The 14132-nt window shown below is 40.5% G+C and overlaps 1 protein-coding gene across 8 annotated transcripts in view; it reads left to right on the forward strand.

The window, feature by feature from the left end:
- Positions 1 to 12893, forward strand: part of BMAL2 (basic helix-loop-helix ARNT like 2) — a 63468-nt gene extending 50575 nt beyond the window's left edge. For 4 of the 8 annotated variants that reach the window (XM_067559286.1, XM_067559289.1, XM_067559287.1 and 1 more), the window contains 3 exons: positions 7149 to 7236; positions 9442 to 9550; positions 10685 to 12893. In XM_067559286.1, coding sequence (XP_067415387.1) covers positions 7149 to 7236; positions 9442 to 9550; positions 10685 to 10821 — 334 coding nt within the window. In that variant the 3' untranslated portion in view covers positions 10822 to 12893. The other 4 variants (XR_010921947.1, XR_010921948.1, XM_067559292.1 and 1 more) reach the window with 4 other exon arrangements.
- The last annotated feature ends 1239 nt before the right edge of the window (positions 12894 to 14132 follow it).

Here is a 14132-nt window from a genome sequence, read left to right on the forward strand (position 1 = left end):
GAGCAAAAAAAAATGCTGCAGCTGTTGGCTTCTGTTAGCAGACCAGTCTATACACAGGACCCCCTCAGTTCCAAGACTGTAGTGCCCAAACCAAAAATAAAGGATCATGGTGACAAATCCAGAAAAAGGGTCATGACCCAACGTAACAAGCATATCTGTTCCAAAAAATTGCCAGAAAAGGCTCCAGACACAACTTCAGACTCCTCAGTGCTTCCCCTACTGCAGTAATGGCTCAAGTTCATAATTCAGCTTCAGAACCATACTCTGCAGTGAGAATCATACTTTGATCCAAAGGCCACCCCAGTTCAGGGATCCTCTGGGCAGAAAGGTAAGGGAATTTTTAAAAAAAGATTGAAATGTTGGATATCCCTCCTCCATCTTCACCACTGGGAAAGAAAAGTAAAACTCCTCCCAGTTACAGGTTTCCCCTGAAGTTTTACTACATTTCTTAGGACATCTACAGGCTAGCCATGGAAGTTTGGCTTGCCATTTTCTGTACTGTACAGGAGAACCTCAAAGATACAAACACCAGAGTTACGAACTGACCGGTCAACCAAACACCATGTGGAACTGGAAATAAGCAATCAAGCAGCAGTGGAGGGGAGGAGGGGGAAAAAAAAAAAAAAGCAAATACTATACTGTGCCTGTATTACATCTTAAAGGTCGGCATGCAAAGCAGAAGCAGCCTGGGGTCTGCACTGTTCCCTGTAACCCAAGGGATCTGTTTCACCCCCTCCCAATCCACACCACTGGGAGGGAGAAGCTGTTTTCACCACTACCACCTGCCCCCCCACCAGGAGGGGGACAAGTTTGCAAGCTCAGTCCGAGCCAGGGAAAGAAGCTGCCACAGCAAGCTGCTGATGCTGCAGGGAACTGAACATTGCAGCCAAAGCCTGACCTGCATGCTATGCTCTGGAGGAATTTTAAAGGGCCACAGCCTGTGCGTTGATGCAGCCCAAGCTTTGCCTGTGGCTGCACTCCTGGATCCTGCCAGCACCTCTGGGAGTGCAAGGGGCAGGGGAGAGAGGGTCACTGGCAGCAGGCTGGCACCAATCCCCTGCTTTGTGCTGTCTCTGGAGCATGGCAAGCAATGCATAGAGCAGAACAAGCCCTTGGGAGAGCCCTGGGGCTTTTAGTGCCAAGGGTGTGGGGCAGGTCCCCCCAGTTCAGCCCAAAGGTAGAAACAGGTAGGGAGCTGCTTGCAAACCAAGCAGTGCTGCCAGGTGCCACCTTTGCAGACTCAGCTCGAAGACACTGACTGCGGGGTACTGTACCATAATGTTTTGTTCAGAGTTACAAACAATCTCCATTCCTGAAGTGTTCGTATCTTTGAGGTTCTACTGTACTTATCGAGGCTAATACCGTCTCCAGTTTGAATTATCTCTCATCTTCATTTGAATCCACAATCAGAAGACTCAGGCCAGTACAGACCTATTAACTGGCCACCTTTTTCCTCCTGGGGAGTGGTTCAGATACACTAGAAAACATTAAACTGACACAACATACAGATAATTTAGACTGAGGCCTGGTCTACACTGCCATCAGCGTCGACGGGAGAACACTCCTGTCGACTTACTTACATTGCTGTACTGCAGTGTCTCCACTGTGCTACCTCAACCGGACATGCCCTCCGGTCGACTCAACCTTACTGGGGGATGGATTAATGACATCGACCAGAGAGCACTTCCAGGATCAATTGAGCCTGGTCTCCATAGCCTGCTCAATAGATCCCACTGCATCGATCTGTGCAGCCCCGACAGTGTAGATATACCCAAGCAGAATATCTTTATTCTACAGGGATATTAAGATAGAGTATCTGATGCTGAATACGGGCAAGAATGGGATATACCACCTTGGGTTAGATGACCTTACTGGCCTTTGCCTAGCTATTACAGGGACCCTGACCAGTCCCGTCTTTACACAGATCCCCTCTCCACAAAGGGAATAGGATAAACCTTGAACATTGGATCCAGCTCATCTGAATCAGTCTACACCTCCACTTCAGAAGGACCCTTCTCCAATGTTAGTTCCTAACATTTTATCAGAAGATGAACCAGAAGGTTCTGCTGAATTCCAGGATTCTGACATAAAACCAGTCAACCAAACGTCTCCTGATAATGTATAAGAGAATAACGGGGTTAAAAAAAGAATTTGATACATTCATGGAGGATAGGTCTCTCAATGGCTATTAGCCAAGATGGTCACAGGTGCAACCACATGTTCTGGGTGTCCTGAAACCTCTGAATGTCAAAAGTTGTGAATGGATGACAGGGGATGGGTCACTCAATAAATTCCTGTTTTGTTCATTCCCTCTGAAGCATCTGGCGCCATCCATTGTGGGAAGATAGGATACTGGGCTAGATGGACCATTTGGTCTGACCCAGCATGGCTGTTCTTATGTGGGGGGTCTCCTCAGCTTCTTCTCCATCAAACGATGATATAACTAGAATAGCTACAATGTTGAAAATACCTTCGATCACCGTGGAAGAGACTTCTCATCCTGTGTTTATTTTGGAATCTCCTTCCAACAGTAAAATCACACTCCTCATTTTGGAACAATTATTGCAGCCAGCCAAGATTATACAGTCAAATCCAGTCAAGTAATGTCTTGATAAACTTTTCCACTTTAAGTACTATATGAAAGATTTTCACTTTTCCACAAACATCCAGGTCCCAGTTCACTGGTGATTGCTGCTGTTTCCTAAAGAACAAAAGGACAGGTATATTTCACCCCATCCAACAAAAAAGGAAAAAAACTTGATGCCCTCAGCAGAAAAGTCTTCTCTTCAGCATCACTGGATGTTGGGGTTTCTAATCGTCAAGTTGTGATGTCCAGCTACCAGTACTGCCTATTAGAGAAGATGGCTATTTTTGCCACATATCTTCCTGAAGACCAGTAAAAGCTGGTGAAAGTACTGAAGCTGAGCCTCGTTTGATTCCTGGGACGCAGCAGCCAGGGCAGTGGTGTCATCACTCACATTAAAGCAGCATTTGTGGCTGAGACCATCTGACTTTCACCAGAAATAAGAATACATATGGAAGACCTTGCATTTTAAGAAGATATTCTATTCAGTACAAGAACAGATGCAGTTCTAGAAAAGCTGAATGACACTAGATCTACAGTTATATCTCTTGAGATATAGTTACCATCAAGAAGAAGAATTGGTATTACTGCCTTGAAATAACAATATCCTTCCTCTTCCTTCTTATCCCACTACATGCATAGGATTCATATTGTTGCCAGAAGAGGCGGACCCTTGTGGAACCAAATTGACGCGTGGCAGGGGAAATTAAAGAAAAAAGAGCTGCTGTGCCATGCCCAGCTGTGAGGGGGTGCTCCAGCAGTGAGTCTGTTCTTCTACATGGGTGTTCTGCCTGCATTCTTCAATCACCTGTGAAATAAGGAGAGAGTGAGGAGGGTCACTGGTGCAAAGGAAAAGAGGGAAATGGAAAAAAAGAGAGCAATGGAACTGGTATATACTGATGTCTTCTTGGAAAGGCTGCTCTCCCACTATGGATCTTGGAGGGACAAATATGGTTGCCAGATTTCCTGGGTCAGTTTCAGGAAAAGACTAAGCACCCAAAACAGACCCAGGCACTCCTGCAGTTCCTTGAGAACCAACAGTGGCAGTGGGAGGTGCAGTTGGATCTACAGAGGTGACTGTTCATATTGGAGAAGCAGCAATAAACCCACTGGAGAGCCTGAGAAAGGAAGCACTCAGTGGCCACAGGTATCGGGTAAAGAAAAATTATTTGGAGCCAGGAGTGCTGAGGCCCAGCCAGGGTATGCTATGCTGATAGGCAGGTGAGACACATTAGAAAGGCCTTCCTCTATGTGAACTGTGTTATGAAGGCTTGCTCTGGGGGGAAAATCATGGGAATAACTGAAAAGGCTTGGCCTATTGCCAAAGCGTGGACAAGGAGTTTTTTGATAGAATAGTGGGGCATTTAAACAGATACTGCCCTCAAAGGAAAGTGAGTGGCAGCTATAGAGAGAATGGGGCCCGAGCAATTGGGAAGAGAAGGATTGGGTGTCCTGCAGTGCCAGTACAGTGGCTGCAGGTAAAACAGATGTGACTGTGGCCCTCATAGCTACTAACTAAACCTCCTAGTAGGGGGCTTGAGGGAACACAGAGGAGTACTGCCACTGCAACAAATTGGGTTGTAGTTAGGATAAATACAGAGTCTGAACAATATGCTTGTGGAGATGCAGACCACTGCCCCTAATAAAAATATGGGATCTGTGGACAGATTTTGACCCCCATCAGCTACCTGAGGGCTGGGGAAAAAAGCTAGAGGCCTTGGTGGCAGAAGTACCTAAGATATTGGAGGCAGCAAGTCTAAGATAAAACTAGCAACAGCAGAGCAGTCCTTGTGGGAGCCCTGAGGAGAGAGAGCTGGGAGATAAAGAGAAATTTAGGTTGGAGTTTCAGATAGTGCTCCTGGAATATAAGAAGGGGGCGAACAGGGGGATACACATAGACACAATTGAAGAAGGCTCCTCCACAAGGCAAAAAGACCCTATACCAGGCAGGATACAGTCTTGAGCAGTTGTGTGATGAATACCCCATCCTGAGTTTGAAAGGATTAATGTGGGCTTGAGAGGCCACTTAACTCACCTGCTTGTACCTGAGGGGTGGGTGAGGTCTAATTAATGATGAAGCTTAGTTGGGAAAGAGCTAGGTGGTGCTATAAAAGTAGGAGGTCTGCGGCAAAAGGGGGCTGCAGGGAGAAAGGGAAAGGAACTCTGAAGTCCCTCTCTTGGTAGTAAAGAACAGAGGAGCAGGAGTTGGTGCACAGAAGGTTGTTATGGACCTAACCAGATCTGGGATATGCTTTTGGGTAGAAGGCTCGTGCAGGGCCCCAAGGTGAAGGGAAAGAACTGGATTAACCAGGTAGAGGCTGAATCCAAGAGCAGGAGGGTGACTCTGGAGGATTTTGGCCGGGGTAGGACTCATAGATAGAAGGATCTGGGCAGTAAAATACTGCAGGGAGCCTGCTCGAAGGAGCCCTGACATGAGAGTTGTGGTGGATCTGCAACACTACCAAGGGAAGGAACCAGACCTCCAGGGAGAAGCCCTGGGAGGCTTTTCTCATTACAAGAGCCCAGAAAGGGGCTTGGGAGAAGGCTGGAAAAAAGGCTATGGTAGGAAGAAGTCTAGGGAGGCAGCAGCAAAAAGTCTAACAGAGCAAACCTTGGCTGCTGATTACAGAGTCCTTGAATTGGAGCCCATTGTAATCGGAGTGCCTAGGTTCCCTGAATGGCCACTAGAGAAGGTGTTGTGAGACCCTTAAGAAAGTGATAAAAGCAACTGAAAGCCCTGAGTGCAGGGATGTAGGCACAGCAGGGTCCAGAGTTGAGGGTCAAAGACTAGCTGCAACGATTGGGACTATGGTTTGTTGGACTTTTTATTACTCTGAAAGGGGTAGAAATTAAACATGACCTAGTTGGAGGGCTGAGTTGCAAAAAGAGGCAGACCGCTGCAGGACCAGAGCAACCATTGGCAGGGGGTGTTAGAGAAGAAAGTGCTGCTCCACCCTCTCTGTCCCCCCCTGGGAGCAAGTGCTCCAACATTGAGTCCACTCTTCTACACACCTCCATCAGTCCGTCCTGACCTTGGTCACATCCAGATGTGGTGAAACTGCATGCTTTGGATGCCAGGAGGGCATTAGCCTTCTACTTAAACGGATCTCAGGAATTTAGAAAGTCACCAAAGATTTTAATTTCATTTGGGGATAGTGATAATAAAGGACAGGCAAGTTCATCTCAGCATTTATCTCTAAATGGGTTAGTTTTGTTATAGAGGAAAGCTGCAAGCAAATCTCTTTCTCTCCCAGTGTAGTTTAGATCACATTCCAGAGGGCAAAAGTGGCTTTCATGGCATGCCTCATGGCATGTCCCAGTTTTTAGAAATGAGCAGAACTGCAACTTGAAGCTTTACTCATGCTTTCACAAAGCACTGCTCTCTGGATCTGGTCAATGCTCAATTTGGTAAGGCACTATTACAATAATAATTCAATTAGAACTTGGCACCTCACTCTCTAGAGACTGTTCTACTATTTGTCAAACTATCCTATGAAGAATGTGTAAAGGCCACTCCAAGAAATGAAGATTACTCACCTGTAACTGGTCCCCTTCTAAATGGACTCTGCACATTCACACTCCCTGCCCACCTTCCCCTTTTCCTCAGTGTTAATTGCAACTTTGAACCTGGGTAGGCGGTGATAAGAACTGAGGCTGCTGGAGCTCCATGCCTCCCTTTTATAACTCTGCTCTCAGAATGTTCAGGAAGAGTGAGGGGAGGCGCAGGAGAGGGCATAAAAGTGCTCCACCAGGCACTGCTGGAAGAAGGTTCTACTATCAGTGCTGCATCATTATGGCTCTCATGAGTGGAATGTGCAGAGTCCATCTCGAAGAACTCTGGTTACCGATGGGTAACCTTCATTTTCTAGCCAGAATTTAAGAAAAGGATAGAACTGCATGAAAGAACATTAGAAGTAAAAGCAAATACCAAGAGGGTATGTGGAAGGTACACCCTTTTTTTTCTTTTTTGCTCCCATCCTTGCTATACAGTATACCAAATATTTCCGAACAGCTGTATTCTGATATTTAGAGACTACATGCTCCAGAGCGAGTAGTTTTGCACTGAGGTGTTCATGACTGTTTTTCCTGAAATCTGTTAATTTTGATGATTGAGAAAAAGCAAAAATGTGTTCTACTAATTATCAACTTGGGTCTCAATGACCCACAGGTTCTCTTAATTATCAGCTTGGGTCTCAATGACCCACAGGTTCTCTTAATTATCAACTTGGGTCTCAATGACCCACAGGTTCTCTTAATTATCAACTTGGGTCTCAATGACCCACAGGTTCTCTTAATTATCAACTTGGGTCTCAATGACCCACAGGTTCTCTTTCTTTACCAAAATTTGGAGCAGGAAGAATGTGCCTCTGTGGCAGAATTTAATCTTCACTTTTGACAAAGCAGTGTTGGCTGAAGTCTCAAATACCTTATTACCTATGTTTTTTTGGAGGGTAATGCTATGCTCTCTGACTAAATAAGTTTCTCATTTTAAATGGGAAGGGATTGGAGTTCATACTCAACAGTGAATGTATTGTACAACATGCATATAAATATTATATTTTAGGTTACATCATTCTCCATCTATTGGTGAGTTAAGTCCATCTGATCTTATGAGGAAATCTTCTCCAACTTTAACTCTAAAATGCAGCAATGTAAGTATATCATATATTATTGACTCTAAGAACTTTCAATGAAAGGTCACTATCAAATAGTTCAAAGCCTATGTTTGATCTACCTTAACTGATTTTTGTGTGTAAATTAGTGTCAGTGCATGGCGTCTGACAGTTTTGTGTCACAAAAGAGATATGACACAGGCAGCAAGAGTACAAACTTATCTTCACTACATTATCAGTGTGTCTCAGTTCAAGCCTTGAGGAACTGTTCATCAGGGCTAAGAAGATTGTTCAGTCCTTGGGTGGCCTCTGCTGGGGCTACAAAAATGTTCCAGATGTGGGGAGGGTGTTTTTTTGTGATGTGGATCCCTTTAAACTTGGAAATGAATTGAAACCACCACACAAGAGCTAACAGATGGTTATAAAATATTCACCTAGGCTGAATTCAATCCAGCAATTTGAAGATAAGTGTCTGGGTCTTATGACCTTTCTCAGAGATACCTTTCACCCCTCTTATAATTGCTTTGCAATAAATCCATTGAGGTGTGCCCTCTGAATTTTAAATCTTTTTTTTTTTAAAGGGGTTAGAGAAGAAGCATATTTTATCACTCTCTACCCCTCTATCTAATCCAAGAGTGGTATTGACTGATGTCACAGCATGGTGGTGGGGTGTGCATAAAGAATTAATCTTTGTACAGTACTGCCATTACTGATAGAAATGTACACCATACTCCCAATCACTTACTTCGTTCCCTTCAGCAACATTGTTGTGAATCCAGTCGCTGTTTTTCTGTTTATACAAAGCTTTTCTTCTCTGATTCTGATCTTCTTCTGACATCATTGTGCTACACTAATAGACTTTTTTTCCCCTTGCTCCCTCTTTTATACCTGATATCCATTCCACCCATGCATTATGATGAAAAATATTTCAGGAGGTTCGTTTCCCTGCACCGGATAAAAAGAGCCAAGCAGGTCTCGTGAACAGTCTCCAGAATTTATTTCTGCAGAGGTCAGACGCTTCCCAACCAGTGGGTAGCGAGAGACCCTGAAGTTTACGTTCTTTCCATATTTATAATAACATAGACAAAGGAATTACATATGCATAAATTCTTACTTTTTATAGGTACACTCAATTCTTATACAAACACTTATTGGCTTACATTTCTACACCATCTAATTATACAGGTATACATATTCATAAAATATATTGACAACTAGCTTAACCTTATCTAGCATGGGTGCCTGGTTTATCTCTCAGGGTTACATAACTAGCAGAAACCAGTCGGAACTATCTTCTTGCCTCTCTGGGAAACTTTCCATGACCCTGACACAGACAAGCATTCTGACACAGAGGGGCCCTGCTGTTTCAAGAGCTAAGAGGGAAGGCTAAAATAAAATAACTAAGATGGAGTCACTATGGTCAAGTTGTGGCTCCTCCTTCAATTACTTCAGGTCTGTTCTAAGAACTGATTGGCTCATAGATATTGAGCCACCCTCTAATTATTGCAGCTTCAGGTCACAGAAGCACTCCCCAGCACTTCAACTATGTATTGTGTTGAATGTATCTCTATCAGTGTTGTTCCTGGTTACTTCTGTGAAATCTTGTTGTTTTCCCTCTCCCTACTGTAATGTGCACAATAGAATCCAAGATTACAGAGCGCTGAGAGAGCTGCTTTGTTTAAATTACAGATCTGAACGGTGCATGGACTAGGGATGAAGACAAACTTATTTTACTGTGACTCTTTTCATTTGTCTGTGGGAAAATGCTTCAGCGGCCCCAGTGGCAGAGCTATCACAGTCCCTGACCCCTAGGGACAGTCCTCTAAAGGAAAAGTGATTTACTGCCAAACCAGTGTGGTAGAACTTGCTCTGTTATCGTGGTGGTGAAAGGACTTCAGTTTCCAGTGCTGTCAACCTAGCACTTTTTGGAAGCACTAAAAATCATTTAAAATAATTTTAACTCTTCATGTGCTGAAAACAAGATTTAAAATATAACAAATTTTCACATTCCAAATAGCTTAGTGCACATACAGAAACTCAAATCTTTTAAACGCTAGAATGTATTTTCATTAAAATATGTTTTTGTTGTTACAGTAAATTTGTAGAGATTATTGTATATGAAGTGAAAAATATGAGCCTTGATAGTTTTAGACTCAGAGAAATTCATTGATTTGTAGAGTGGTTTTAATCAATTTATTACTTAACTTCATTATTTTCAATTTTTGTGTGTGTGTGTGCTTTCAGGTGCCAACTAAAGAGTTAATTCAATTATGTCCTTCAGAAACAGAGGACTTGGAGACTTTGGGGCAAAATCAGGACACTGTTTCATTCCCAAACAATGAGCCTCTCCTCAGTAAGAGCTCTTTTACTACAGTTCATGGCTTATTCTTTAAAGAAAACTCTGTTAATGGTTGCAACTTCAGCAGAACAATGTTGTGTATAGTGGGTGTGCCCAAAAAGTCTACCAATTTTGACAGATTATCAGGGTTCCTATTTAAGTGCAGGGAATCATTCAAAACAGAAACGTGACCAAAGTATATCTACAGCAAAAATCTGGGGATAGATGCTCACTTACACCCTATGATAACTGTGGGAGCTTGGAGCAGAAGTTCACTGTTTCTTGCTCTCCAAGACTCACAAATTGGCTGCTTTGCAGTTCTTGCCTCAGAAATAGTAGCTGTGGAGGGCTAGCCATGCAGGCTTAAGGGAACTGAATATAATCTGCCATGCTGTGCAGACCTATGTAAAGTATGAATGCTTACATATAGAGAACTGATTGAAACATAACATTTTGCAAAACAGGTTGGAATTTTGAAGTTGTTTCCATTTAGTAGGGTCTGAAACTTTTGAGGGTCTTTCAGACTTGTAAGGTCTGAACATTTTTCTTTTATACTGAAATCTTTTTTCTATCAAAAACTCGGATTTTGGTAAATAAAAATTCTGGAATGTTTTAAAATAAAAATGTGGAAAGCAATGAAAAAAATCTAAAAGCAACAATGTCTTATGAAATTTTTATTGTTTAAAATAAGGCCATTTTAAAAACAAACTTTTAATTAGAAAAAAATTGATCACCTCTTCTTTTGTGAGCTGAGACAGGTGAGCTTCCCACTTAAGTGGCATGAAATGGAATAAAGTTTTCTACTTAAATGGTGTGGCATGAAGTTTGCCAATTAACTGGCATAGATTGAAGTTTGTCTTTTTATTAGCATGAAGTTTAGGGTGTGGCTCTGGAGTGGTATAAATTTAGTCACAGAATCAAGCAAACAACTTTGAATAATTTGGTTGTATAAACATTGAAAGTGAGAACTGAAAGAGTCTCTTCTGAATCCAAAACTTGCTTCAATTTAACCATCTTTGAACATGTTAAAATGTAAAGTGCCCCTTGTCCTCAAGGAAAGCTGCTGTTTTAAAAGTTGTGGTTTTTTTAAGTTATCCTATTCTGTAAGTTTTTGTGTTGCATAAGTAATGTTGTTTAATTATTTTCTAGGTGACAGTTGTCAGTTGGATTTTGATGCAATATGTGAAAATGATGACACTGCCATAGCTTCTCTCATGAATTACTTGGAAGCTGAAGGAGGCCTTGGGGATCCAACAGAACTCAGTGATATACAATGGACTCACTAGTGGTTCTTTTGAATACAAATGAGAAGAATGTAAAATTCTTTAATGCACAACAACTGCACATCCTCAACTACTGTATTAGTAATTTTTAAGGTTCTATTTTAATTCATATTTACTATCTATATATTTGCTAAGACTTTTTATACCTTGTTCATAGAGAGATGGCTTGTTCTGCACATTGGAAAAAATGTGATATTTTTTCATGACGGAACCTCAAAATTTTATTATGGATCCATATGTAACTGGAATGCTTACAACATGTGGTTACATTTTTGCTAAAAAACTTTAACTCAAAGATACTGTACAATGTATAGAAATAACTGTTTTCATCAGAATGTTTTACTACTTAAAAAAACTTTTTGTAATTTTCTTTTAAGAGTTGGGTGAATAAGAATATTATTTATCCCTGTCACTTCTGTAGGACATACTCTATTTGCGCAATTTGAGACATACTTATTTTGTACCTATGAGCTTTTATTGAAAATATGGTTTCCACATTGCAAAATTGTAAATTCAAGTCCTATAGTACTAAAAGACATTGTGGTTTACAGTTCTTTGCCCTGTTCAGAAATATTGTGTGCAATTTTTGTAGTCAAGCAAACGCAAAACAAAAATCAGTAGTCTGGGAGCAATAAATCAAGTTATAGGACTTCTGTTAAATTATTCAGTATGCTGACCAGGAAAAGGATTTGAGAGTTCTGAACAAGTAATATTAAACATTGTCCCAGAGCACAAATGTGACCAGGGGCGAGGGAGAGAAACAAAAATAGTATAATTAATACAAAGTGTTTTTTATATATTAGTAGAGGGACAGAACACAAAACCAAAGTAGTAATATTGTAACTGTAATAAAACAATTTGGTCGCTACAGTTTGAGGGATATCATTGCCTTGGAACTACGGTATAGAGCAGTGGTTTTCAACCTATTTTCATTTGTGGATCCCTAAAAATATTCTGGAAATCTTAGACATAGTCTGCGGACCCCAGGGACCACGGCCAGAGGTTGAAAACTACTGTTCTATGGTAACAACAACCTTTCATAGAACCCTTAGACATAGTCTGCAGACCCCCAGGGATTGAAAACCACAGTTATAGAGCATAGCTATTTAAAGAAAGAGAATATAAAATTAGTTAATATAATCTTATATCTAGAGTAAAGTGAGAATTGAGGAGTTGGAGATTTAAAAAAGTAATAAAGTGGGATTGAGACAAGTCAGAAATGGTAAAGTATGTTGGACCTTAATGGCCTTTTCCTGTTTAATGTCTTATATAAAGACAATTTTGTAAGCTTTGCCCAATGATTTTGGGGGCCTAAAAATTGGAGGCATCTAAAATCACTAGCCACTTTTGAAATAATCCTGGTCTTTATCTATTAATTGAGACTGCTGGAGCCACATTTAAATTATGCACCTTCACAAAATATTCCACTAGGAGATATAGTGTCGATAGAAGGTTAGGACAATATAGGAATATTCCACTAGGAGATATAGTGTCGATAGAAGGTTTGGACAATATAGGAATATGTAAAATTGTGGAAAGGATGCTTAAATTATATAATACCTTTTATAGTTCTTGTACTTTGGAGAAATCAAAAGAGTTTTTTCTATTACTCAATACTAGCCACAAATACTTTTTGTGCTACTACAATCCTTTAATATATAATTGCTGCATATAGGATTCTTATTTCTAATTTTATAATCTACTTGCAAAACGTGATCCAGTTATGACAGATCACCCTTGAGTGCAGCATCCTTAATGTGTTGTATTAAAAAATGTTAGTATCCAGATATGAATGTCTTTCCTCATACATTGTATGTGCAGATAAATGAGTGAGTCAAAGGATTATGCCATATACACTTCCCCTCCAAATTCATGAAATGAAAAGCATTGAAAGAAAATGTTTGACGTGTGTAGACCTTTTTGTTTTAGTATATTCTTTACGATTTGAAAACACAGGTACAGTTTGTAAGCAGTATGGCATCTAAATGTAAAACTATGAATATTTTAAAATATTTTAATGAAGGAGATTGCAGGTGATGTACACATGTGCCTAACAATAAAGGTGATGGTTGATACTCAGCAGCCTTCAGATTCATCTAGATAAGAGTGTAGAATGGTGTATAGAAAATTTTCTAGAATATTTCAAGAAAAAGAACTAAATCTGTAATTACGCTAAATAACCACTAGGTGTCACACTTCGTCTGTTTTACAAGAACGTGACTCAAAGGGTGGGATAATACAATCTTTTGTGATGCATTGACTCCTATACTTAACTGGAACAGCTGTCTATCTTACAGACATTAGAGAAAATTACTGAGATATCTGGAATGTATACATTATCCACCACGGGGACAATAACATCTGGGTAATTTTACTACTAGAGCTGAATTTGGTCCTTGATAAGAAGGAACACAGAAGGAACAGGACTCTTTCTCAGAATAGAATTCAATTTTTATAGTTGTTTCTGAAAGATGGATTCTAATTTTGTTATTTTAATTGTATGGAAAGCTATGAAACATAACTGTTTGTTTTCCTTTTTCTGTATTTGCTGGTTGAACATTAAAGTTAAAATAAATTCTAATTAAAACAATTCTGTATGTAATCCAGAGAAATGGAAAACAAAGTTTAAAACCAAATTGTTGAAAGAAGAGTCCAAATGCTGCCGTGCACGAACAAGAGTATTAAATCTTACAAGAGACAATATTACCATGCATAATCAAATCACTGTTTTGGGATTCCTCCCAGATTACTCCTGAAAATTTTTTTTTTACCTTACAGGCAAACCTATTGTGGAACTAGTTTTGTTCAGCTAATTTGCTGAGCCCTTTATAATCAGTAACTTGTACAGTATGTGTGTCTGTTAGCTCCTTTCTTGAATCCTTTCTATTTGCAAAACCGTTTGCCAGACCTGCTGATTTCACACTATTCTACATTGTACAATGTCTTTTGTAAATATTTATGATAATGAATGGAGAGGTAATTATGTGTTTGTTTGTTTAAAGCCCAGTGTTTTTATTGTGGGGTGGAATCATAATAGGTAAGACCGTGCCAGGATTTCTGTTTTAACGGGTGAAAAGGGTCTCTTAAAAAGTCTGTGTTTGGAGTTAGAAGATCAATTTTATGAGCTGCTTAAATATTCCCTGGCAGTTTTTTGTGTGGAAAAAATATAAGGTTAGTGCTGATGGTTTGCAAAAGTACCACTCACCCAAAACTTTTCTTATGTCTGACGTTTTCTTTGGATCCCCTTTTTAAACAATACTTATAGCAATGTGATGTATGTGTTGGGGTTCTTTCAATTTATTTTAGGGCTGTCA

Source organism: Emydura macquarii, unplaced genomic scaffold (assembly GCF_026122565.2).
Source record: "Emydura macquarii macquarii isolate MOO-44397 ecotype Brisbane River unplaced genomic scaffold, CSIRO-AGI_Emac_v2 contig_2205, whole genome shotgun sequence".
In the NCBI taxonomy this organism is placed as follows: domain Eukaryota; kingdom Metazoa; phylum Chordata; order Testudines; family Chelidae; genus Emydura; species Emydura macquarii.